At 39.2% G+C, this 26,007-nt stretch overlaps 1 protein-coding gene across 5 annotated transcripts in view; it reads left to right on the top strand.

Moving 5' to 3' along the window:
• The window catches only part of TGH (SWAP (Suppressor-of-White-APricot)/surp domain-containing protein), a 68,741-nt gene extending 48,592 nt beyond the window's left edge, over positions 1 to 20,149 (top strand). For all 5 annotated transcript variants that reach the window (XM_088985745.1, XM_088985746.1, XM_088985750.1 and 2 more), the window contains 9 exons: positions 5,125 to 5,200; positions 5,310 to 5,375; positions 5,535 to 5,612; positions 6,026 to 6,170; positions 6,456 to 6,945; positions 7,067 to 7,354; positions 7,448 to 7,576; positions 8,188 to 8,406; positions 18,828 to 20,149. In XM_088985745.1, coding sequence (XP_088841871.1) covers positions 5,125 to 5,200; positions 5,310 to 5,375; positions 5,535 to 5,612; positions 6,026 to 6,170; positions 6,456 to 6,945; positions 7,067 to 7,354; positions 7,448 to 7,576; positions 8,188 to 8,406; positions 18,828 to 19,772 — 2,436 coding nt within the window. In that variant the 3' untranslated portion in view covers positions 19,773 to 20,149. The remainder of the gene's footprint in view (positions 1 to 5,124; positions 5,201 to 5,309; positions 5,376 to 5,534; positions 5,613 to 6,025; positions 6,171 to 6,455; positions 6,946 to 7,066; positions 7,355 to 7,447; positions 7,577 to 8,187; positions 8,407 to 18,827) is intronic.
• The last annotated feature ends 5,858 nt before the right edge of the window (positions 20,150 to 26,007 follow it).

Raw genomic sequence — 26,007 nt, 5'->3', positions numbered from 1 at the left:
GATTTGAGTGGGTTTTAACAAATGTTACGGGCCTAATGATTATAGAGAGAGGAGGGTTCTGTGGGAAGAATTGGGGGATATAAGGGGTTTGTGGGAAGGACCTTGGTGCATAGGAGGTGATTCTAATATAGTCAAGTTTTCAGAAGAAACAAATAATCCTAGCTAGAGGGTGACTACAAGCATGAGGAAGTTTAACTAGTTTGTGGAGATGTTTGAACTTAAAGAGATTCCTATGGTGCATAGTAACTTCATGGTCCAATCTACAAGTTAATCCCATTTGTTCTAGGCTGGATAGATTTCTCCTCTCAGTAGATTGGGAGGAACATTGGGGTAATTTGACCTCGAGGACACTTCCTAGGGTAACCTCAGATCATTGGCCTATTATGATTGGAGATGAAGAATTGGGAAATATAGGGCCTGCCCCGTTCAGATTTGAAAATATGTGGTTACACCACCCAGGTTTCATTAATAAAATCAAGGAGTGGTGGTTAGAAAGTGACCCCTCAGTAGAATGGTATGGGATGAGGTTCGTAGAAGTTACAATTTTTGAAGGGCAAAATTAAGGAATGGAATAAGCTTGAATTTGGGAGGCTAGAAGAAAGGAAGCAAGCTGTGATTGCACAACTGGAAGATCTGGATGTGAAGGAAGGGAGGACAAAGAACAAAGGTGGAAATTGCGAAAACAATTGGAGGATGAATTGCTCAAGGAGGAAATTAGTTGGAAGCAAAAGTCAAGGTGTAAATGGTTAAAGGAGGGGGATAGGAATACCAAATTTTTTCATGCTATGGCAAGTGGGAGAAGAAGAAAAAATCTCATCTCAAGCTTGGAAGTGGAGGGGACAATCATTTCTATTCATGGTGAGATTGCTAGGGCCTTTGCAAACCATTTTAATCTATCTATAGGAAGCCTTTAGGTAATAGGGTGTGGATTGAGGGGATGGAGTGGCCAAATCTATTCATGGTGAGATTGCTAACCTGCCCGTTTATTACCTTTCAGTTTTTAAGGTGCCTGCAGGGGTGGCTGACAAGTTGGAAAAGTTGATGAGAGATTTCTTGTGGGAGCCTGGGGAGGAGAAAAAGGACCATAGAGTTAGGTGGGAGGTGGTTTGTAGAAGTAAGTAGGAGGGAGGCTCAGGGATTGGGAATATTAGGAAGAGGAACATGGCTCTACTAGGGAAATGGTTGTGGAGATTCTCATTGGAAAAGGAAAAGTTGTGGGCTAAGATAATTGGTAGTATTCACGGGCTTGCAGAGAATGGATGGGACTCTAGGGTTATGGCTATGGCAACAAGAGCATCACCATGGAAATCAATCCATGCTATTTGGCCTCTATTCTCTCCTTGGATCAGGTATGACTTGCACTTGGGTAACTCAATTAAGTTTTGGGAACATGTGTGGATTGGGGATCTTCCGTTGAAAGACCAATTTCCAGCCCTTTTTGCAAACTCCACCTTCAAAAATGAACCAATTGCCACTTTCCTTGTTCCCTCAAATTCAAATTCTGGGTTTGGGTGGAACTTGGGATTGAGAAGAGCCCTCAGGGACACAGAACTGAATTGTACCTCTAATCTCCTATCCATTCTTGATGGGGTTTTCTTGGAGCCGACAAAAACGGATAGTAGGATCTAGACCTTGTCTCCTTCTGGATCCTTTACTTGTGCCTCCTTCTTTAAAGCCCTGTTGCATCTGGAAAGCCCTATTGGCTTGTCATTCCCTGTCAAGGATGTGTGGTGTCAACCTATACCTTCGAGGGTTGGGAAGCTTTTTTGGAAAAAATTAACACGTGACTTACTTCAAAGAAAAAGACCCAATAGTTGTTTATCTCCACACTGGTGTATTCTCTGTAGAGTTGATGGTGAGTCCGGTTACCACTTACTAATATCATGTGTTTTGGTAAAAAATATTTGGGAATGGTTTGCTTCTTTGTTTGGGTGCAGGTGGATTCCCCCAATGAATGTGCAAAGCTTGCTTACCTCTTCCTCTGTTAACTACCCAACAAAAAGATCAAGGATCATGTGGAGGTGTGTGAGAGCTGCTGTTTGCTGGACAATATGGGAAGAAAGGAATTCAAGGATTTTCTTAGAAAAGGAGAGGGTTGGAAAATATGTTGGAAGTGATCCATATAAGGGTAATACACTGGTTGAAGACAACGGATGAGTTCACAGATTTTTCAACAGATGATATGTTAAGGAAATGGAAAGAAATTGCAAGTTCAGTCTCGGCTAAGAAGACCCTGAATACTACATGGAGTCCTCCTCCTCCTGGATTTATCAAATTAAATTTTGATGGTAGTAGCATGGGGAATCCAGGGCTTTCGGGTATTGGGGGGGTTTTACAAGATGAGAATGGTATTATAACAGCTATGTTCTCTAGTTCAATTGGAGTGGGGGATTCGTTGAGGGCTGAGGTGTTAGCAGCCTTGGAAGGGGTACAAAGGGCTAAAGAACTAAAGGTCAAGAAGCTGATTGTAGAGGGAGATTCTGTGGTGGTAGTGAACTGATTGAAAGAAGACAATTCTAAGCTCTAGAGTTACAGTAATGAGAAGAGGAAATTCAAATGGCTGTCCAAGAATATGGAAGTTCAGTGTAATTGGGTTAAGAGAAGTGCAAACTCGTTTGCTGATGGTCTGGCTAGGCAAGGAGTGAATTGGATTTCTGGGTTCTGGGCTCAGTTGTAATTGTTTTGTTCTATTTCAGCTTGGGATTTATCCTTTCCCTGGGGAGTTAAGATTCTTTAGCTCCCCTTTTTTTGTAACCTTATTTTATTTAATGAAATCTGTTGTTATTGATAAAAAAAAAGGTGCTTCTAGTGCCGTAGCCTCAATGTTCAGAAATCTGGGGAAAATCCAATCCATCCAGACTGGGTCTCTCTATTTCTTTTGCTGAAAAAGTTCTTTGTAGAAATTGACAACCGCCTCTGCAACTTCCTTGTCTCCTTTGTAATGGTTCTCCCTTATGTTAATCTGGTTAATGGTATTCAGTCTTCTTCTAGTGTCCGCCACTTTGTGGAAGAATGCTGTGTTATTATCTCCCTCTCTTAACCATTGAACTCTCGATCTTTGTCTCCATGCAATTTCTTTCATGCGGGACAACCTGCAAAATTCCTCTTTGGCTATGGCCCTTTGCACAAGTTCCTCCCCTGAAAGGCCACCAGCTTCCTCATTCATCTCCAGATGTTTAAGCTTTTCCAGCCATTTCTTTTTTCTTAAGGAGATACACCCCAGTTCTGTTTTGCACCACTCCTTAATTCTCTGTTTAAGGAATCTTAGCTTTGGCCATGGCACAAAATCCGGTTTTCCTTCAAATTCTGCCTCAGCTTACCACTGTTCCAATTTTTCTTGAAAGCCAGGAATTTCAAACAGCATCAGCTCCAATCTAAACGGGCTTCCCTTCCTCTAAGTTGACCCTATTTCTAGTAAAATTGGTCTGTGATCCAATGTTGGCCTCGACAAAGCTAGTTGATTGATCTCACAAAACAAATCATCCCACCTCCTGTCGATAAGAAATCTGTCCAACTTTGAAAGGAACGGATTTCCCCTCAGGCTGCTCTATGTACTTGGCTCCTTAGAGTGGCAGATCCATCAGTCTCCACTTGCTTACAAAATCATCAAAACCTTCCATTTCCCTCATTCTTCTCTGCTGCCCATTTTTCTCATGACTAAAACGCACAATATTGAAATCCCCAGCTGGGCACCAAGGAGCATTCCATCTTGCTGGAATTCTGTCCAACTCCTCCATAAACTCCCTCTATAGGTTTGACAACACTGGGCCATACATAGTTGTTAAAATCCACTGGGCATCGTCAACAACGTTTTTTAACAGAATTGAAATTGGGAACATACCTGACCAAAAATCCATTTTGTTGAAAAGATTCTTGTCCCATGTCACTAGTATGCCTCCCGACACCCCTGTAGACAGGAGAGTGATCCACTCGCATATTCTCACAGACCACACCTCTTCCATCTAGCATCTGTTCCAGGTTGATTTTTTCGTTTCTTGTAGCAAAATAATACCCGACTTCCTGCTATCAATTAACTTTTTTACTCCCGCTCTCTTGTTGGGGTCTCCTAAACCCTGCACGTTCCAAGAGAGAATTGAAAAATTCATTGGGATGAATGAAAAGAGTTTTCACTCCATGCACTCCTTCCCATGCATTCCTTTTTTCAATTGCTTCAAATAGTGCCAATATCTGCTCTTCTTGCCCCTCCATTGAAACCCCTAGAAACTTGCTGATATCCCCGAGGTTTGCTATCACCTAGTTGGAGATGCTACCTGAGGCCTCCTGGTTTTGTTTCTCTTGTCTCTCCACTTTGTCAGCTCAAGATATTCGATGCATCACCAGAGCCCTTTGTTCTTCTTCTTTTCCATCTTGCCACCCACATCTTCTTGAACTTCCCCCGTTCCCCCTAGCTAACAGCGAAATTGACAGCGCATCTTCCCCTCTTGCAGATCTTTGCTTTGGTTTTGCTGCAATATTGCACCTTGTTTATTTGGACCAATAGACAGAATATCTTTTCAGTCTGGACTATACAAATATAACAATTTACAGAAAGCTCAATTTTCTCGACGACTTGATTTGCAGCCTCAAGGAGGATCATCTATATAATTATATAAACATTGAGATAACAATAATTTGTGGTAAATGGGATTCCTTTATAAGTAATCTTGACTTTTGACTACTCTGTAATGGGGAAAATCCCAATTAGAGTGACAAACATTTGTGAAAACTGAAGAAGAACGAATTCTTGAGGTGGAAGATGACACTTTATGAAGGGTAAACACACCTTTTTCTTAAATCCTTCTAACATAATGGGGTGAAGGTATCTTTAAGTCCATTTATAAAACTTAGGGTATGTTTAAGTCAATTTCTTAAAAATGAGGGTATGTTTAAGCCTTTTTACCCTTAATTTTATTACTTTCCTACATTTCTAACTGAACCTTCATTTTTTTTCCTTTTTCTATAATTGTATTGAGAATGACTGTGGTCCTTCATCCTTGTTGACATCTTTCTATATAACTATATTCTAAAGTTAATACAGGTTACAACTTACAACCATGAACCAAGAAAAGAAGATGCTATCTTATTTCTTTTTGTTTCTTGTCTTTCTTTTTTATTTTGCTTCAGGTTTATGTACTCCATCCAAAGCAGGACTTGCATGGTTTAGGTTATGATCCTTTCAAACATGCTCCTGAATTCAGAGGTAAAATGATTCCTTTTAGTAACTTGTACATATTTGCATGCAAATTACAATGTCCTTCAGGAAATGTTACTGTATCTGCATCATAATATTTCCCCCTTTTTCTTTTCAGAAAAGAAAAGACAGCGTGTATCTGGAAGAGATATTTCAATGAGTGAAAGTCTTTTTGCATCTAGGTGTAAGACCTCTCAATTTATTGTCAATGACATATGTGCCTCTTTCCCTAGAACTGTCAAGACCTATTATGTTCCTCTTTTGCCTTTGATTGAATTTGGATGAGAATGAAATTGTCTTTGAAGCTCTGGAGTTGATTAATTCATTTACTTGAATTCATCAGCAGGAAAAGTTGCTCCTGGTTTTGGAATTGGAGCTCTTGAAGAGCTTGATGTTGAAGATGAAGATATCTATGCTTCAGGTGAGTACTACCATGATATGAATTAATTTTCAAATTTTCATAAAGTCTTCTATTCTTCTATCTGGTTAGCAATGTTTCATTTGTCAGGAACTACTATACTGTACCTGAGTTTTAATAGATGGACCTCTCCCAAAACCCTTTTCCATCTTGTGGCATTTACTGAGTTTCTTTCCTCCAAGTCCAAGGTAGAGGGTGGTTCTCATGATGTTCCATACTTAGGGATGACAGAAATGGTTATCTCATCGTTTGTAGAGGCTTCACCAAAGGGGCCACAGCCATCTAATTATTTGTTGGGGGGGTGGTACTGGCAATTACTAACATGATATTTCTGAGAAACTACAGAAATTGTTTTTTCTTTCCTAATTTCATTTGATGGTCTTGTATTTCCCCTCTTAAGACAAGTTGTTCTTCAGGATATGGCTTTGAAGAAACTTATGTCGAAGAAGTTGAAGAGCCATCAAAAATGAACAGGGATCATAAGCAAATAATGGGCAAAAATGAAGAGGGTATTCTTCCTGGTTTTAAAGTTGCATCAAAGTCTGACTATCAGTTGGAAAGGTAATTAACAGTAGGTCTGTCCTCTAGTTTGGCTATGGTGCAAGCTATTTTGCATTCTCCATATATAACAACTAATGCTTAGTTATATTGAAGTACTTAGAAATGCATTCTAGTAATTCAAATGTTTCCAATTGACCGGAAATTAGAAAAAAAAATTATTTATGTGGGAGATTGGGGGGGGGGCAGATGCTTTTGTGTGTAAAAATTTAAAAACCGTCTATTTTATCTCTTATGATATATTTCTCGAGGTTCTCTTATGATTAATTTGCAAAAACTGTTCTCCAGATTTGATCCTCCAGTTATTCCAAATGATTCTAAACCTCATCATAAATTTGCTTCACCTCTTGAAGTAGAAAACAAATTTGCTGAACCTCCTCCTCTGGAAGTTCCTCCTCCAGAGGACAATAATATGAAAGTTTTGATTGAGGGATTTGCAACTCTGGTTGCTCGCTGTGGTAAATTATTCGAAGATCTGTCAAAAGAGAAGAACAAGTCAAATCCATTATTTTGTTTCCTTACTGGAGGAAAAGGGCATGACTATTATGCTCGAAAACTGTGGGAGGAGCAGCAGAAGCGTAATGATCAGAAAAAGCAGCAGATGAATTTGAAGCCACTACCAACTGAGAAGAAGTTGACAGCAGAGAGCCGTGGTAAAATTCTTGGAGAAAAGCCTCTGGAGAGGAGTTTGAGGGATTCTGATTCATCTGTCACTTCTGCCGATTTCCTTCATCTCAAAATTAATCTTTCAGATACATTTACTAAACCTGCATCACTTGTGAGCATCCTGTCCATTTTCTGTCCAGTTCCAACTACTATATATTCCAAATTGTTAGTTTCTGGACAAGTTCCAGCTTTCTTTTTGATGAAATTTGCATATATTCTATATTTAATTACAGAATGAGTTCCTAGAAGCTGCAAAGCCCTTCATAGATGATCCTGCAAAACAAGAAAGATTTGAGCTGTTTCTCAAGGAGAAGTATCAAGGAGGGCTTCGCTCTACTGATTCTGGAGGTTCTAGTACCATGTCTGAAGCTGAGCGTGCTCGTGAGAGATTGGACTTTGAGGCTGCTGTTGAAGCAATTGAGAAAGGGGGGCATAGCAAGGGAACAAATCTTTCCTCTAGTCAGCAGTTTCTAGAGTTGTCAACAGCTACAAAATTGCAATTTACATCTGGTGGTCTGGAGGTCAGTAAAAGGACCCTGTATTGTTGTATTATATGCAAGTATTTAAATTTTCGTATTTTCTTTCATGTTATTCACTAATATCTGTGCATTCAGCAAGTTAAATCCCCTCAAGCTGAAGAGCTGATTACAAAGAAGATGTACCCCAAGCGTGAAGAGTTTCAGTGGCGACCTTCACCTATTCTTTGCAAGCGGTTTGATATTATTGATCCATACATGGGAAAGGTACTTTAGTGTCAACACATTGACTTGTATTTTGATTATCCATAATCTAAATATTGTTTTGTTGTTTCCTCGTAAATACCATTTTGTTCATTCACATCAAATGTGCAAGTAGATATTTACTAACCAGATCCAAGAGAAGCACCCACTGTTTCTTCTCTAGTTTGATGTTTTAATATTAGGTCAGGCCTGGCCCCTATCATTGCCATTAATAGGGCTGTGAATTTCTGAACTGTTTGTGTAATCTGTGACCTGGATATGCATCAAATTTTGACCAAATGATCATAACTGTGTATGGAGTGAATCTTTTATTTTCAAATTTGAAATTCCTAACTAACCTTATCTGAACAATTAACCTAGATCAGATGCCAGTCCAACTGGATTGGATTGTCTAGTATCAGTGTTCTAAACAACTAGACGGGGGGGTTAGAACATTGATATGTATATTATTTTTTCATGTATCAATGAGCATTCCTTGAACATATATGAAATTGCAATTTTCTCAATTATGATAGACACTATTAATGCTATCATTTATATGTGCTTGTTTGGCTTATTGATATGATTGTCCTATATAAAACAAACTAAAACATGTTTTTTGTCACCATTTGCAGCCACCACCAGTCCCAAGACCTAGGAGCAGGATGGATACTCTCATATTTACTTCGGATTCTGTCAAAACCACAAAAGCTGAAGACACTGCAACTACAAATAGAGATGCATTGCCCTTATCTCAATTAGAGCCTGAAGACAAAAAGTTTGAAATAACCAGCATGGAAACTGTGGTTGACTCAAATAAGGAAAATATTGAGAGGCCAGTTGACCTGTATAAGGTATACATTTGTTTCTTATCCAATATAACCAATACCATTGATTTTAAGGGTTGGTCTGCCAGACATATATCAGCATGTTGATTCGGTCTTTCTTCCTTTTTAGTTGCACCTGCATTTTTTTCTTTTTTTTTTCTAGTATTTCATTAATATATATTCAAAAAAGTACAAAGCCAGCCCCTGTACAATGAGGATCTGTACAAGGATATATGAACCAATGTTTTAAAACGCAGAGGCGTGACGCGAGGCGTTCCACTACCAAGAGGCGTGAGGTATAGTTCAGAATGCAAGAGGCATAAGCCTCCCGAACACAAAGCCTCCTTAAGAGGAGGGGGTTAGGAGGAGGATGAAGAGGAAGGGGGGATCTCATTTTTTCTTTATTTTTAATAAAAATATTTTATATTAAGAAGAATAAAGATGCATAACATTAGTTGAAAGGGGCCCCTAACTCAAAAAAAAAAATACAAATTGGGCTGCATTGAAAAGGGGGCAGGGGGTTTGGGGGATGAAGCCCCCCAACCGAAGGGGCAGGGGGAAAACCACTTTCTTTCCTCTTATCTTTTCTTCCCTTCCCTTCCCTTTCCTTTTCTTTCATTTTCTCTTTTTTTCTTCCATTTCTTTTCCTTTCCTTTCCTTTTTTTTTAATTTTCTTTTTCTTGTCTTTTTATATCAGATTTGCATGAGGCATACGCCTTTAGCACACCTCATGAAAAAAGCGCAAGAGGCGTATGCCTCAGAGGTGTCAGTGCCTCTAGTATACACCTCAGGGCATTTTGAGAGCGCCTCGCTTGGAGAAATGCCTCCCACGCCTTTTAAAACATTGATATGAACCCTATACTAATGCCCAATTACATATGCTATTATCTTTATATAGCTTTACAAAAGAAAATCCCAATCAAAAGAAGTATGAGTATGTCTACTTCTAAACAAAGAGTGATTTGCCAACCATGAAAACACCATGCCCAACACCTTTTTGAGAACCTCCTCTTTTGAACTCTGCCTTGCTTCAAATGTTCTAGCATTTCTTTCACTCCACACTGCCTAGAACACTGCTATTGGAATAATTCTCCATGCCACCCTACCAGCCTTGCACAAACCCCTCAGGTACCAAGCAAAACGGCATTGCCGAAAGGAAGAATAGGCATATCTTGGAGGTGGCTAGAAGCATTATGTTTACCTCCAATGTACCTATTCGCTTCTGGGGTGATGCTATCCTCACGGCAGTTTATCTCATTAATCGAGTTCCTTCCCGGGTTCTTGATATGAAAACCCCTTTTTCCCTTCTATACCCAGACGAGGAGTTGTTCATTGTTCCCCTTAAAACCTTTGGTTGTACCTGTTTCGTTCAGCTTCTCGAACCTCATCATTCCAAGTTTGAACCTAAGGCCTCTAAATGCATTTTCCTCGGTTATGCACAAACTCAAAAGGGTTATTACCACTATGATTCGGTTTTAGGGAAAAGGTTTGTCTCCATGGATGTCACCTTCTTTGAGGAGACACCCTATTATCATAGGGTTTCTCCTCAGGGGGAGAGCAATGAGAGGGGCTGTTTTGAGTTTCTTTCCTCAGGGGGAGAGCAGTGAGAGTGGAAGTGGGGCTGTTTTGGGTGGGGTTGTTCCTTTACCTATTCCACTAGGTAATGAAGGTTGTAGTGGTGAGGGTGGTCAGAGGGAGTCGAAGTTGAGAGTCTATCACAGGCGATGCAGGTAGGTTGATCCTAGTCATCGGCAGTTCCGACCAGCTCTAGTTCCTTCTGCGGCTCCAGATCCAGAGCCTACTGAGACACCTCCCACTGTTGCCACTTCGCCTCTTATGGATGACCTTGATCTCCCTATTGCCATTTGCAAAGGGAAATGACATTGCACCACTTCTATAGCTCACATCATCTCACAGTTCTTATCCTATGATCGTCTATCTCCATCTTACCAGTCCTATCTCACTTTCATTGCTGATGTCCCTATCCCAAGAACAGTGCAAGAAGCCTTATCAGTTCTAGAATGGAAAGATGCAATGCAAGTCGAAATGGATGCCCTGTTGAAGAATAATACTTGGGTACTGGTTGACCCACCAAAAGGAAAGAAACCGGTGGGATGCAGATGGGTGTTCACTGTGAAGCATAATGTTGATGGCTCTATTGAAAGGTACAAAGCCCGGCTGGTTGCAAAGGGGTTCACTCAGACTTATGGTATAGACTACTTGGAGACCTTTGCCCCAGTAGCCAAGATGACCACCATCCGAGTTCTATTATCCCTTGCAGCAAATCATTCTTGGCCCTTGTTTCAGATGGATGTCAAAAATGCATTTCTGAATGGAGACTTACAGGAAGAGGTCTACATGTAGTTGCCTCCTGGATTCTATGATACAGAGACAGGTAAGAAGGTTTGCCGACTGAACAAGGCATTATATGGTTTGAAGCAGTCACCTAGAGCCTGGTTTGATAGGTTCAGATTAGCCCTTGGAAAGTTTAGCTATGTACAGGTCCAGTCAGATCATACACTATTCATCAAGAGGGTGGAGTCCTCTCTGACACTACTTGCAGCATATGTTGATGATATTGTGGTGACAGGAAATGACAGCCATGAGATTGAGTCCCTCAAACAGCTCCTTCATCAAGAGTTTGAAGTGAAAGATCTTGGTGCACTACGGTATTTTTTGGGTATTGAGGTTGCTAGATCCAAGCAGGGGATTTTTATCTCTCAAAGAAAATATGTTCTAGATCTGTTGGCGGAAACTAGAAAGTTGGGTGTTAAGCCGGTTGATACACCCATCGAACAAAATCACAAGATTAGTGCAGAGGGCGGGGAGCCTCTTGAAGATAGTTATGTTCCAACGGTTGGTTGGAAAGCTCCTATATCTTTGCCTCACTCGGCCAAATATCAGCTATGCAGTTAGTGTTGTTAGCCAGTGCATGCACTCCCCTAGAACTTCTCATCTTCTTGCGGCAGAGAGAATATTAGCATACTTGAAGAGATGCCCGGGTAGAGGTATACTGCTCAAGAACAATAATCACGTGAGGGTGGAAGTCTATACAGATGCCGATTGGACTGAGAGTGTTGATGATAGAAGGTCTACCTCTGGATATTGTGCCCTTGTGGGAGGTAACTTTCTCTTGGAGGAGTAAGAAGCAGAGTGTTGTTTCCCGCTGCAGTGCTGAAGCGGAATACAAGTCAATGGCTAACGGAGTGGCTGAAATCTTATGGCTGAGATCACTACTTGAAGAGTTGGGTATTGACTATGAAAAGCCCTTAATGTTGTATTGTGATAATCAGGCAGCTATTAATATAGCCCACAACCCAGTGCAGCATGACAGAACTAAACATATCGAAGTTTATCGACATTTTGTGCGAGAGAGGGTCACATCACAAGAAGTGTCTTCCGTACATCACATCTAATATGCAGCTCGCGGATATCCTCACCAAGGCTGTACCAAGGAAGAAGTTAGAGACAGACCTATCCAAGTTGGGAATGATAGATATCTACTCCCAACTTGAGGGGGAGTGTAGAGAACTGTGATGTGGGCCCCACTGCAGTGGTCCCCACTGTGTTTGTAGGACAGCATGTGTAGTTATTTGTTTCAGTTATAGTAGTGTCAGTTTTGAATCAGTTTGTTAATTCAGTTGTTATTTATTTCAGTTTTTATTTACTTTATTTATCATGTAAGTACTAAGGGCAGATGTGTCCTTTCCATTATGTACTGAACATAACCTATAAATAATAAGAGAGTGGCAGCAGCAGATCTGTTAGAATCTGTCCCTCCTTTCAACCCCTTGTGTTCTCCTGCTTCTCTTCTATTCCTTCTCCTTTCTCTCACTTTTCTTCTGTTTTGTAAACCTAAAACCTATTAGGATTCAAGACTGATTACAATCTTGATCTTCTACTACACTCCTAGACTCACTTCAAACCATTGGCCTATAGTGTTGTGTAAGGAGGACTTAAGAGGAGGTGGACCTGCTCCCTTTGGGTTTGAGAATATGTGCTTGATCCATTCAGGATTCATAGAAAAGATCAAAGAATGGTGGGAACAACACAATCCGTCAGTTGAATGGGAGGGGACGAGATTCCACAAAAAGATCCAATTCCTAAAATCTCAAATAAAGGAGTGGAACCGACTGGAATTTGGAAGAGTGGAGGAAAGAAAGAAGATTTTAAAGGAGCAAATTGAGGAACTGGACTTGAAGGAGGAAAGGGGTTCTTTTGGAGAAGAAGATAGAGAATTGAGATGGAGGGTTAGAAAGCAGTTGGAGGATCTCTTATTACAGGAAGAGATAAGTTGCTGACAAAAGTCTAGATGTAAATGGTTAAAGGAGGGAGACAGAAACACTAGATTTTTTCACTCTGCGGCAAACACTAAAAGAAGGAAGAATATCATTTCTAAGCTAGAAGTTGATGGAGTTATTCTTTCCCAACTAGCAGAAATAGCAGAGGCTTTTGCAACCCATTTTAAATCAATTTTTGGAAGGCCTCTAAATGAGAGGATTTGGGTGGAGGGGCTGGAATGGCCAACTCTTAGTTTAGAAACCAGAGTGGGGTTAGAGAAAAACTTTGACTTAGAGGAGATAAAGGAAGCAGTATTTTCAATGGATAGAACGAAAGCTCCATGCCCAGATAGATTTACAATGGCATTTTATCAAGATTGTTGGGATATTGTGAAGAAGGACCTAGTGTTGGTTTTTGAGGAGTTCCATAGGAGGGGAATCATTAATCTGGGTTTAAACTCCACATTCATTGCATTGGTCTTTAAGAAGAAAGAGGCATCACATCCAAGGGATTTCAGGCCGATTAATTTGGTGAATAGTTTGTACAAGATAATTGCAAAAGTCTTGTCTCTAAGAATTAAGAAAGTTCTTCCAGCCATTATCACACCCAATCAAGGAGCTTTTGTGAAGGGAAGGCAGATCACTGATCAAATTTTGATTGCAAATGAGAGCTTAGAGAATTTTAGGAAATCCAAGAAAAAGGGAGTGGTATGCAAACTAGATTTAGAGAAGGCTTATGACCTAGTTGACTGGTCCTTGGTGGAGGTAATGAATAGTTTTGGTTTTTGGAGACAGATGGTGTAGATGGATCTGGAGTTGTATTAGGAGTCGCCATTACTCGATATTGGTGAATGGAATTGCGGTGGATTTCTTTCCGGCCATGAGAAGAATAAGACAAGGTGATCCGCTCTCCCCCTTTCTCTTTACTTTGATTGCAGATGTCCTGGGGAGACTGATACATAGAGCCGATTCTAGAGACTTAATAAGAGGTTGGAGAGTCGGAAGGGGGGAAGTACCATTTACACACTTGTAGTTTGTAGATGACACAATCCTATTTTGTGAGGGCAGGGATATAAGATGGATTAGAAACCTAAAACTAACAATACAACTCTTTGAGCAGATGTCTAATCTTAAAGTGAACTTCAATAAGAGTTGTGTGGTGGGAGTGAATTTAGAGGAAAGGGAAGTAAGTGATTGTGCAGGTGTGTTAGGGTGCGCTATCTCAGAGTGGCCTATCACTTATTTGGGCCTCCCCCTAGGAGATAACCCCAAGAATGAAAGCTTTTGGAACCCGGTAGTAGATAGATTTGAGAAAAGGCTTGCTTCTTGGAGGAAAATTTATCTTTCTCTTGGAGGGAGAATCACCTTGATTAGGTCTACCCTTTCCAACCTTCCTATTTACTTCATGCTAGTGTTTAAGATTCCTACAAAGGTCTCAAACAGGATAGAAAAATTAATGAGGGATTTTTTCATGGGAACCAGGAGTAGAGAAGAAAGACCATAGGATGAGGTGGGAAGTGGTAAATAGGAACAATAAGCTAGGGGGGCTTGGGATTGGGAATATTAGGAAAAGGAACATGGCATTATTGGGGAAATAGTTGTGGAGATTCCCGTTGGAAAGGGACAAATTGTGGACGAAGATTGTGGCTAGCATACATGGGCTGGATGAGAATGACTGGGATCTTGGAATTTTGGCAAGGACTACTACCGCATCCCTGTGGAAAGCCATTCATGATCTGCTTCCAGTTTTTTCCCCTTGGATCAGGTACGATTTGAACTTCGGTAATCAAATAAAATTCTAGGAGCAAATTTGGGTTGGGGACCTACCCCCGAAAGACCAATTTCCATCATTGCTTGCTTTGTCAGATTTGAAAAATGAACCCATTTCCTCCTTGGTTCCTTCTTATTCTTCTTCTGGGTTTGGGTGGAATCTGGGGTTGAGAAGGGAAATAAGGGATACAGATTTGGGGTGTTTGTCATCTTTGTTAACCATCCTTGAAAATCTTTTCTTGAACCCTAGTAAGGGAGACACCAGAATCTGGGCTCCTTCATCCGGCTCTTTCTCTTGTGCTTCGTTTTTTGAGACATTAGTCCAATCTACTACACCGCTTGGGCTGTCATTCCCGGTTTAAGACATTTGGAGCGAACCCATTCCTCCCGGAAGTGTGCAATGCTTGTTCTCTCCTTTCTTTAGTTGGCCTATGAGAAGGGGGAAGATTATGTGGAGAAGCATTAGGACTGCAGTGTGCTGGTCAATATGGGAAGAAAGAAATTCACGAATTTTTTCAGATAAGGGAAGAACCACAGAAAACCTAACAGATTTGATACTTTCAAGGGTTGCTCATTGGCTGAACTCAATGGAGATATTCTCTGAATTCTCTATGGCAGACATGCTGAGAAAGTGGAAAGAGGTTGCTACTGCCATTATGTATAAAAGGAACTGTATTCCCATTTGGACCCCCCCTCCCGCCGGATTCATAAAACTGAATTTTGATGGATGTAGTTTAAGGAATCCAGGGCCCTCTGGGATAGGGGGTGTTTTCAGGAATGAGGAGGGGTATATTACTGCCATGTTCTCTGGGCCAATTGCAGAGGGTGACTCTCTTAGAGCTGAGAATTAAGCATTAGATGCTTAGTGATTGAGGGGGACTCGAAGGTGGTGATTAGGTGGCTGAAAGGAGATATCAGTTGCTTGTGGAGCTACAGCAATGAGAAGAAAAAATTTAATTGGCTGTGTAAGGACTTAGAGGTGCAATACAGCTAGGTGAAGAGAAGTGCTAACTCAATAGCTGATGGGTTAGCTAAGCAAGGGGTGGCTAAGGATTCTTTATTTTGGGCACATTTTTAGTATTTTGTTGCCATTTTGATGTTGGGGAGTTAAGATAGTTTACCTCCCCATTTTCTGTAATTAATTTTCACAAGTATTATTCATTAATAAAGATTTCCGTTATCGATCAAAAAAAAAAAAAAAAAAGAAACAACAATAAGATCTAGCATTTTACTCCAAACCCAGCAGAAAAATTTGATCTATAATTTCTTATGATCCATTTTGGGTTTGGAGACTAGTATTGCATTTCAACATTGCTATATGGTTCAGTGTTTTAAAAGGCATGGAAGCTGTATGCTTGGAGGCACATCTCCAGGTGAGGCGCCCCCAAAATGCCCTAAGGTGTATGCAAGAAGCATTGATGCCTCCGAGGCGTATGCCTCATACGCCTTTTGCATGAGGCATGCTAGAGGCATACGCCTCATGCACACCTCATAAAATGGAACAAAAGGGAAGGGAAGGAAAGGGATGGGAAAGAAAAAGAAAGAAAGAAAGAAAGAGAAGAAAAAAGGAGAAAAGAAAGAAAAGAAAAGGAAAGGGAAGGGAAGGAAAGAGAAGGGGGAAGAAAGTTTCGGCTGAGGGCTTTCCCCCCGGACCCCCTTGTTACACCTTTTTAATGCCAGCCCAATTTGGTTTTCAGCTAGTGTTGTGCATCTTCATTTTTCTTAACATAGGACATCTTTCATAAAATAACTTGTGAACATGTTTAACAGTGATGCATTCAATTATTGCTTCTAATGTTCTTTGATTCTTTCCTTCTCTTTGAAGATTTGAGCATTTCTTTCCTCCCATACTGTCCAAATAATTGTATCCCTTGTGCATTTCCACATAACCCTTCCCTTTTTCTTTGGCCAACTGAAAATTGTAGATGCAAAAAGGTTTGACAAGCTAGAAGGAACTCATTCACCCACATCCATATAGAGAGAAAAATCAATCCCAAATACAAGTAACAAATCGACAAGATTAGCAAGTGATAGCATGTCTCACCATTTGCTTTGCAAAATATACACTAAAAGGGGGATAAGCAACACTAAGGTCTCCTTTTTTGTAGTAGGTTACAAGTGTTAATTCTCTCATAAAAGACCTTCCAACAAAAGACACAAACTCTAGGCGGAATTGGTATATACGAAACCTCTTCTATAAGAAAAAGCTGTAGGGATAAAGAAGGATGGGACAAGACTTCAAAAAAATAGGCACAAGAAGAACCTAAAGAGGAAGGAGATCAAATCCAATAATCAAAAAGATTTGAAGGAGTCTTTACACATTTGGAAATTCAGAATCCCTAGTACCCCTTCTAAAACACACATCCCAGCCAAAGCCTATGTAATGCGAGGGTGCAACAATTTTTGAGACAAATTACCCTTTAAAATAAGACAATGCATAAAAGGATGGAAATTGGTCTTTTATTAAATTTACAGCAAAATCTTTGATGCATTCTATGGAAATTGTTGCACTGTAACTCAAATGTGAATAGATCAATGATAAAGCAACACGTCACAGTTATGTCTTTAATGTTGTTAAAAGCCTTTAATGATATGTACACCTTGTGAAATGTGAACCAATGAAAGTAAGTTGATCATGTGACATCTTTAATGTGATTGATTGAAATTTTGATGTAACGTGCTGAAAAAATTTTGAAATGCACTGTAGTTGGATTAAATTTGCATATCATATATTCTATTTTAGTCTGACTTTTTTTAAAACCTCTTGCTTCTAAGGTATTTGTCCATAAATTTAATTTTTCATTTAATCCTTCATTAGTTTTATCAATTAAAATAATGTCATCAACAAAAAACGTGCACCATGATCCTTCTGTGCAAATATATAAGGGCTAAGTGTTGAACCTTGGTGAAGACCCATCATAACTGTAAAATTTGATGTCTCTCCAAGAAGTGTTCTTACATGGGTTGTTGCACCATATTATTTTCCAAGATCCACCGTATTATTTTTCTAGAGACTCTATCATATGCTATCTTTAGATCAATGGACACCATATGAAGATCTCTTCTCTTCTCTCTGAACTTTGGTATTAATCGTCTCAAAAGAAAGATAGCTTGAAAGATTGATCTTCTTGGCAAAAACCCAAATTGGTTCTCTGATATACTTGTTTTATGTCATAACCTTTGGTCAATTATTCTCTCCCAAAGTTTCATATGTGGCTCATGAGTTTAATCCTCCGATAATTAATACAACTTTGTATATTATATACCTTTGTTGTTAAATACAGGCATCATACTGCTCTTTCTCCACTTAGAAAAACAAATATTAAATAAATAGGAAAACATCATCATTCAAAACTTTCTTGTAAGCTATTTTAAGCATGCATGAGTGCATACTTACATATAGCATGCACAAACTTCCAGTTTCAATGCATTTACTGTTCAGCCTACCAGTTCTTCACGCACAGCTAGACTTAGGCTTGTCACTCTAGGGCTGTCAATTAGCTCAGCCACGCACAGCTAGACTTAGGCTTGTCACTCTAGGGTGAGGCTTAGGTCCTTGACAAGTCTGAAGTGCCAACCTTTGTCTCAGCTTGTCAAGATTTTTTATCAGATCAGGCTCAGGCTTGACTTGCTTAAAATACTTCAGCACCTCAATTCCAAGATCCAAATATTGATATGGACATTAGCATTGGTAAATGGGGAAAATGCTATTTGCTTTTCAAAATCTAGTGGAAAGTAGTTGTGGAGTATCCCATCTAATATATATGTATATATTAATTTTATGTGTTTCTTCCCTTAGTGTTCACATTCTACCCAGCAAACAAGATAAAAAATGCCATCAATATTTTGTTGACAAAGAAATAAGTAAAACTGTTTTAGAGTTAAGATGGTAATGCATGGAATGATTGGAAATGAAAAACTTGTTATCTTGTGGTGATCATGCTGTGAGACTATCATCAGAAATGAGAAAAGTTGTTTTTATTGTAGCAATACTGCTGTATCTAGTGTCATTATCATATTTTATCAAGTTGACAATGGGTATTCTGATCATGTTGAAGATGAGTGTGGTAATTTACAATACGGTTGATGGCTGAACCACACTGTTTAGTGACATTTTGTAATTTTACATTCAGTTTTAGATGCATGTTGGTACATGGTTCGATATTGATACATGCAAATTAATTTGTATATGCGTCCATATACAGTTATATGGTTGATGTGAATATACATATGTCTATGTATGCATGACAGTAACATTTAGAGACATATTTGTTTGCATGGTGGGTTGGGTAGATGGTTTGTGTGCATATTGGGGTCACTACATTGCTCATGTAGGGTGTATGCTAGGATTTGTTTAATCATCTTCACTCATAAATATGAAACATCACATCTATGCAGGCTATTTTCTCCGATGATTCAGATGATGAAGGGGAGAGCTCTAGTGCTAATCAAGTGGAGAATCCAGAAAAGAAGACCGAAGTAGCTAATACAACTCTGAACCGTTTGATAGCAGGTGATTTTCTGGAATCTTTGGGTAAAGAGCTAGGCTTAGAGGTTCCTCCTGATCCAGTTGACTCAATAAACAAGGCCAGCACCACAGCTTCTCAAAAGGAAAGCTTAAGGGCAAGCACAGGATGTGTTAAACATCAACCTGCTGATGTCAAATCTTCTTCCATACTTGATGATGTGAATAAACCTGTGAGAACGCAGGAGGCTGCATATGGAAAAATTAGCCTTCTGCAAATCAAAACAGGAAGCTCATCCAATGGAAACAACCTTGACTATGCTAACCCACAGAATGATGGGACTCAAGTAAATTCCACCATCCAATCTGGCGGAAACTCCAGTAAAGTTGATCTAGGAAAGATGGACCCAGATGATAAGAGGGTTAAAACATGCTTCAGACAGGATCAAGGTTGGAAGAGCAGTGAATCATCGGATGATGAAAGGAGTAGAAGACACTCAAGCCGGCACAGGAGTCAGAATAGCAGTTCATCATCAGAAGATGAACAGGTTCAGAAACACTCTAGGCAACATTGGAGTAGGAGCAGTACTTCAGGCAGCGACTCTTCTGATGGCCCTAGATATCGAGATCATTCAAGATCAAAAGTGGAAAAGAAAGGTTCATCTCGAGGGAAGAGTTCTAGTACCAACAGAAATAAAAAACACTCAAGGCACCGAACCCACAGAAATGGGGATTCTCCTAGTAGTTCTTCTCGTCATGGTACTGAGAGAAGAAGACATGGAGAAGCTAAGAAAGAGAAAAGAAAATCAAAAGACCATGGAAGTTCAGTTTCTTCAAAATATGGTTCTCACAGAAAGCACCGCCGAGATGAAAGGTAGTTCTTAGCTATATTCCTTCGGAAGACAGGATGTGCAAGTTAAGTTGAATGGAGATGTGTCAGTTCTTCAAGGACTGGTTTGCTTTATTTTTGTTGAAGCAAAATTTCTATTTCTTTCGCCCTCTCTTGGTTGGCACCTCTTCAGATGGGGCTTTCCCATGGAAAAATGAGATGCATCGGGTTTCAGTTATGAGTTGGGCGGCCAACAACAGGAATGAATTTCATTTTAGATTTATCCCTTAAATACCTGTCTACTTCAGTATGTTGTCGTGAGGTTAAATATCTTCCCCAAATTCTAAGTGTTCACTCCAGTCAGATGTGATTCATGTACAAGTGTGGTTGCGAACATTAAGATTTGTATATAGATAGCTTGTGCAATTTTTACCTCGTGTAGCTTTATTGTAAGCAAATGATTAAGTTTGCTTCAAGGAAGCATTAAGGCATGCATAATAAGACTGCCATATATAGAAATACACCGAGGATCCTTTACATCAAAGAAAGGAATACCAAAATTTTTTTCATCCGAGAAAAGAAGAAAAATGCAGGATCCATGGCTTGCAGAGAATATTAGGAATATGGTATGAGAATAAAAACTCTTGTTTGTATCCAACACAGTAAGGCTGCATTTGGCATTCCTTATTTTAAGGATTTATCTCCTTTTTGCAGATAAAATGCCCCTATAAACATTGAGTTTTTATTTGCAAAAAGGAGACAAGTCATTAAAATAAGGAATGCCAAATGCAGCCTAAGTTTGATTAGAATCATTAGCCTGTTGATACATCAAGTAATGACCCGTTCCACAATTAGTCAACTGGATTTAAAAATCATAGTCTAAATTTTCCCCGAGTTATTTAAATCATGAAGGTTTTCAATAGCCTTGGCTACTCTTTAGTTTTAACGCTCCGTGATAATGGAAGAGTGTACTATACCACTAAAACCTTTGAGGGTATCACATTTTTTCCAGTGTCCCAATCTGAAGGATTAACTCTATAGCTTTCCCCAACTTGTATAGAATCTCTCATCAGGCATCACACACTTGCTAATTGGATTTATTTAGAGTGCTGATTCCAATTAGACTATGAAACCAAGTATGCTTATTGTGGGTAACCATAATAACGATGACGTTTGATGGATTATCAAACAATTGCCATATGTGAGACCAAAATGACCTGAATTTCAATTCATTCATTTCTTAAAACCGTTGAACCTGAGGTCATGTAGGATATGGTAAGACATGCTAGTTGGGACTTGGGAGGACCAAAAATTGATTAATGCTAACCAGTTGTTTCTCCTTTAGATAAGAAGCAGAATATTCTGGAACTCTGGGTTTTAGACTTTTAGCTCTTATATTCCGTAGGACTGGAGTCTGGAAACACATGGGGGAGATGAGATTATTCGATTTCAGGCAATACCGAACCTATCTCTTTTCTGTCCTTCGACCATAGACTAATTAAATTGTGACTCCTTCAAAATTTTATTAGTTATTTTGTTTATTTTGGTAAACAGGGAGAGAAGTGTTCTATTAATTAAGATGCTCTGTGCGTCTTGATACAAATAACGACATCTGATCCATGTCATATTTACATTTTCTTTTTATTGAATTAAATACTAATCTGTTCATCTCTCCATGCTCCGGACCCTGGACAGCTAATCTTTCCATCCATGTGGTGAGGGATCGTCCACATGTACTGTCCTACCCAGTACTCAATGGTTTTTCAAACTTTTCACCCAATAACAGTAGCCTTAGTTCTCACAATTTTCTTTATACATAGACAAGGGTTACAGTAGGGTCTTGCAACATTGGAAGAATTAACATGTAGAAACATACTGGGCTCCTACATCATCTTCCACCATTACCAAACAAGAAAAGAACTCATCTTCCAAGCATTCACTAAACATCACAAAGGGACAGGATTGCAGACCTGCTTTACCAAAACTGCAATCCAACTCTACCAAAACAAGTTCATAGTCTTCTCAACTGAGTAGCTTTTATATGTCGATCTTATAAATGGAAATGACGTGGACCAGATGCTACCACACCGATTTGTTTATTTAGCTTTCCTTTAATGTAAATATCAAGTCTTAGCTCTTAGGTGCGAGTCTACCTCAAACTACACGTATTTATCTCTTAGGGCTCGTCACATCCACACTCAGTCAACACACTATAGGCCTTTGCCCACGTCTTAGGTATTATTTTTCTCTTTTTACTTCTTAAATTATTGATTTTTTTTTAACTCCAAGATTGTTACAACTTGATATTAATGTGGGTAGTTGGCACTGAAATCCTTGTCGACAAATATAAATGGGCATGATACAAATGGGCTAGGAATGTTATATGGGTAGAGTTTTAATTAAGAAAATGTCATAATCTCAAGCTCCAACTTCAGGTAATGATCTGATCAAATCGATCACCTCTATCTATGTATCATACATTCAATCTTTTAGGTGTAGGATCCACAGATTTGGTTTTTAGGGTTACTGCATTAAATATCTTATATTCATGTCAGTCTTGGTTTGAAACCCATGACCCACTTCTAATAATGGAAGGAATCTTTCTTTCGATTTTCACTTGTAGCAGCTGAGCTGATGTGTTTCTTCATGTTAATTTGAAGGGTGAACCCCAGAGTTTCACTGGCCTTCACATTTTGGTGTTAGTGTCACTTCACTTCCATCTAAATTCTCAGACTTTCAGGTGATCACTTGTAGTTTTATTAAAACTTCAACCACTTTTAGGTTTTAGGTGAAGGGGAGTAGGAGACCAACAACTTCATTCAATAAGTACATAACAAAGACCATCAACCCTTTACGATAATTAGTTTAATGGGTTTAAGGAGGAGCTTCCTTGACCTCATAGTTTTCCAATGAATCTATATATACCTAATCATGATTTGACCCGTTTAATAATGATGGAAGATAAGTTAATTCTGTCTGTCTTTATACAATTATACCGCCTTCCTAGAAATAACACGACAATTTCTTAAAAGGAAGGAGCTCTATTCGGGCACAGCTGAGGTGGATTCATGGATATGATGAAATATTGACTGGTCTTAAATCCAAATGCAATTTTCAATACAACACGCTTAGGCAGTTAGTTAGTCTTTGCTTCTTTTTTTCAAGTTTCGACCACGGTAGAGGCATGGGCCGGGCCCATGAAAAGTGGTGTTGCTCATAAGTCTTCCTTTGGGCCCCATCCAAGTTTTAAACCATGTCTTCACCCAAGCTCAAGGGTTAATGATCATAAATGATGGATGGCAGCCCATGGGGCTGATGGCGACAAAAGAAAACTTGTTTATTTGCCAATTCAATGGAATCACTTCATTCTGTCATGCTGCGAAATGGACTCTTATCGGGTCGAGAAGAAAACCGAACATAGAACCATTTTACGACCATCAAGATTTTTTTTGGAAGGCCATTTACGACCATCAAGATAATGCTAAAATAATTGTTTTTGTCGTAAAGATGATAGATCTATCTACCACATGGCCAATGATCTTCATCCCTCGACAGTCGACATGACATGTCAAGAATATGGCCCCTCATTACACCGTGAAAATGCTATTTTACCATCCGCCAAAGGCCTCTTACACCGTGGGAGTTTATTTAATATGTAACAAACCATGTAAACACGGGTATAAAAGTAAAATTATAAAAAAAAAAAAAGTAGCAGCAGTATTGGATCTTAGAGTATGTGTTTGGCTCCGTTTATATTTATGAGTAAATGATACTACATAGGCACCCCATAAGAAAAGGCCTCAATAGTTGTATTTATATGTAATTTCCGTATGCCTTCCTGAAAGGGATAGGCATTTATCGCACTTTGCTGATGTGGTGCTTAATAGCATTTATATGTTATAAACATCTTCATTGATTATTTTTTTCGATTTTACTATCATACAATTATAAAACCTTTATTTAATAAACATAAACAGAACCAAACACCCTCTAAAAGTTAATAAATGAAGAAAGAAGAATGAAAGTATTGTAAACAGAACCAAACACCCTCCAAAAGTTAATAAATGAAGAAAGAAGAATGAAAGTATTGTACGTATGCTGCAAGTATGTGTTCACGTGGGGTTTTCACGTTCTCACGGTTGTTGTAAATTACTTGTAATTGAAAAACAACAATAAATTCTCACCTAACGAAGAGCAGTGACCCGGCAGGAAACAACACACCCATGTGAGCACAGCAAAAGGCAGGGCAGCGTTTATTTGGGAGAAGAAACCCTTTCAGCCTTAGACACCTTTTCTCTATTCTATTCTACATTTATATATTTCTAACTTATGACAACTTTCTCATTATTATAATCAATGAAGTAAAGCAATTTTTTGGACTCAAAAGGTTCAGTTTCAAATATCAATTGCTGGCTGGAAACCTGGAACTGAATCCACCTTTACTTTTTGTTTTGGTTTTGCTTTAATTTGAGGGAGTGGGGGAAGCAAACTGAATCCACCCAGCTTTTAAAAAAAAGTATCCCAATCCCTCCTACCCCAAACCCAATCAAAGGGTTGCATTTTATCAGGGATCAGGTAGGGTTTTTGGTTGAGAAATGGTACACTATTTATAATTGGTTTAGGTACCTGAACCAGGAGAAACAAAACCAGACAAGTTATACTACTAGTACCCACAATGCACTAGAGCTAAAGCTTTCCTCTTCATGGATGAGCTAGTGTTATTCTCAACCTTGTAGCCATTGTCCCTTGGTTTTTGTTCAATACAGAATGGTTGTGATTCATGAATTGTTATAATGGATGGGCCTAGGGTTGGGCTAAACTGGCCCCTAGGCTTGGAAACTGGGCAGTGCTTTTGGCAAAGAGAGATGAAAAGGGGGATTGGTTGGGCCAGCTTCATTGGTGGGTCCAACTGCGTGGGTCTTGAGAATAATATCAAACCAAAGCACAACCCAACCATGAAGAAAGCATAAATGGATTCAGAAGTTGACACCACCCGGCACCCTCACCCATCCATGACCCATTCACAGACAACATGAACGTGTGAAAAGAACAAGAAGAGAGAGATGGAGTCAAGTTTATACAATTTCTTCTTGACCTATTATTTTCAAGTCAAGTGGTGGACTGGTGGGGTTGGGCTGAATCCATAGCCTCCCAAGTGGGGTGGATCTTAGGAGAAGGAGCGTGAAAAGCAGTAAAAAAAATAAAAAAAGCAAAATCCCAAAAAAGAAAAGAGATCATGTGTATTCATATGGAACCTTCTAGATCTTGAATCTCTCTGTAATCCCTTTGTTTTGTTATCATTTCTAAATGCAATCACCAAAGCAGACGAGACTACTAGATCCCATGGGCCTCTCTTCACCCCGTAAAAGCCTAAAAGGTTTTAGCTCTACTTTGTCCGCCACCTTGCCCAGAATTCCCAAACCATGATCCAATTATTGTCTCACTTTCCATGCGTCCAAATTGGGTTTTTTTTGTTTGTTTAAAAAGCAAGAAATATTCCTTTGGATTTTTTCCTTTCCCATTTGTCCTTGTATGGTTTGACTGTTGTTTTCTTGTTTCTTTTCGCCATTTTTCCTATAACCTGCCAATCTCTCTCTCTCTCTCGTATTGTTATTTTGCATCGTGTGTTTTTATACTTCTCCGTTGTTTCTATCCCCTGCTTAGTTTGATATGGTGGAGGTCCCAAATAACACATCCAATCAAGAAGAAGCAGTAGTTAGGCCAGATTACATCAAAAGAATAAAATAATTGCCACTTGGGGTTGAGGAGGTCATGGTGAAAACCTAAGTTTGAAACTGAATAAATGTTTATTTTAATTAAAGACCACTAGAGTGTATCCTCCCTTAGATAACGCATTATTTTGGGATATTCAGTCATTCATTACTTGATGTAAACATTAACTAACCACAATACATTTCTTGGGTGGTAAATCCTGACGCCCCCCTAGAAGTTTCTGAATTCATTTAAGAGTTCTGAATGCCTACATCAGCACATACGTATTACCTAATACCTATACCATCATTTTCTGAAGACAACAAGTTAAACGAGAAAAAAAGAAAGAAAAGAAATAGACGAATTGAGCCATCCAGATTGACAAGTCTATGCCGCTATTGGTGAACGAAGCTCTGTAGAAATAGAACTCATGAACCCAGTTTGTCAAACGTTCATTGCTGTCAAATGGTTATATTCGTCATTTTTCCTCTTAAGTAATAAACTTGGAATTTAAGGGGCTTATAGACTTGTAGATGATAAGATGAACCCATATCCATTTGATCTTTGCCATG

The sequence above is a fragment of the Nelumbo lutea genome, chromosome 4, assembly GCF_056320005.1.
Source record: "Nelumbo lutea isolate HS-2025 chromosome 4, American lotus-T2T, whole genome shotgun sequence".
NCBI lineage: Eukaryota > Viridiplantae > Streptophyta > Magnoliopsida > Proteales > Nelumbonaceae > Nelumbo > Nelumbo lutea.
The sequence above is the reverse complement of the archived record's forward strand: the minus strand, read 5'-3'. Positions and strand labels throughout refer to the sequence as shown.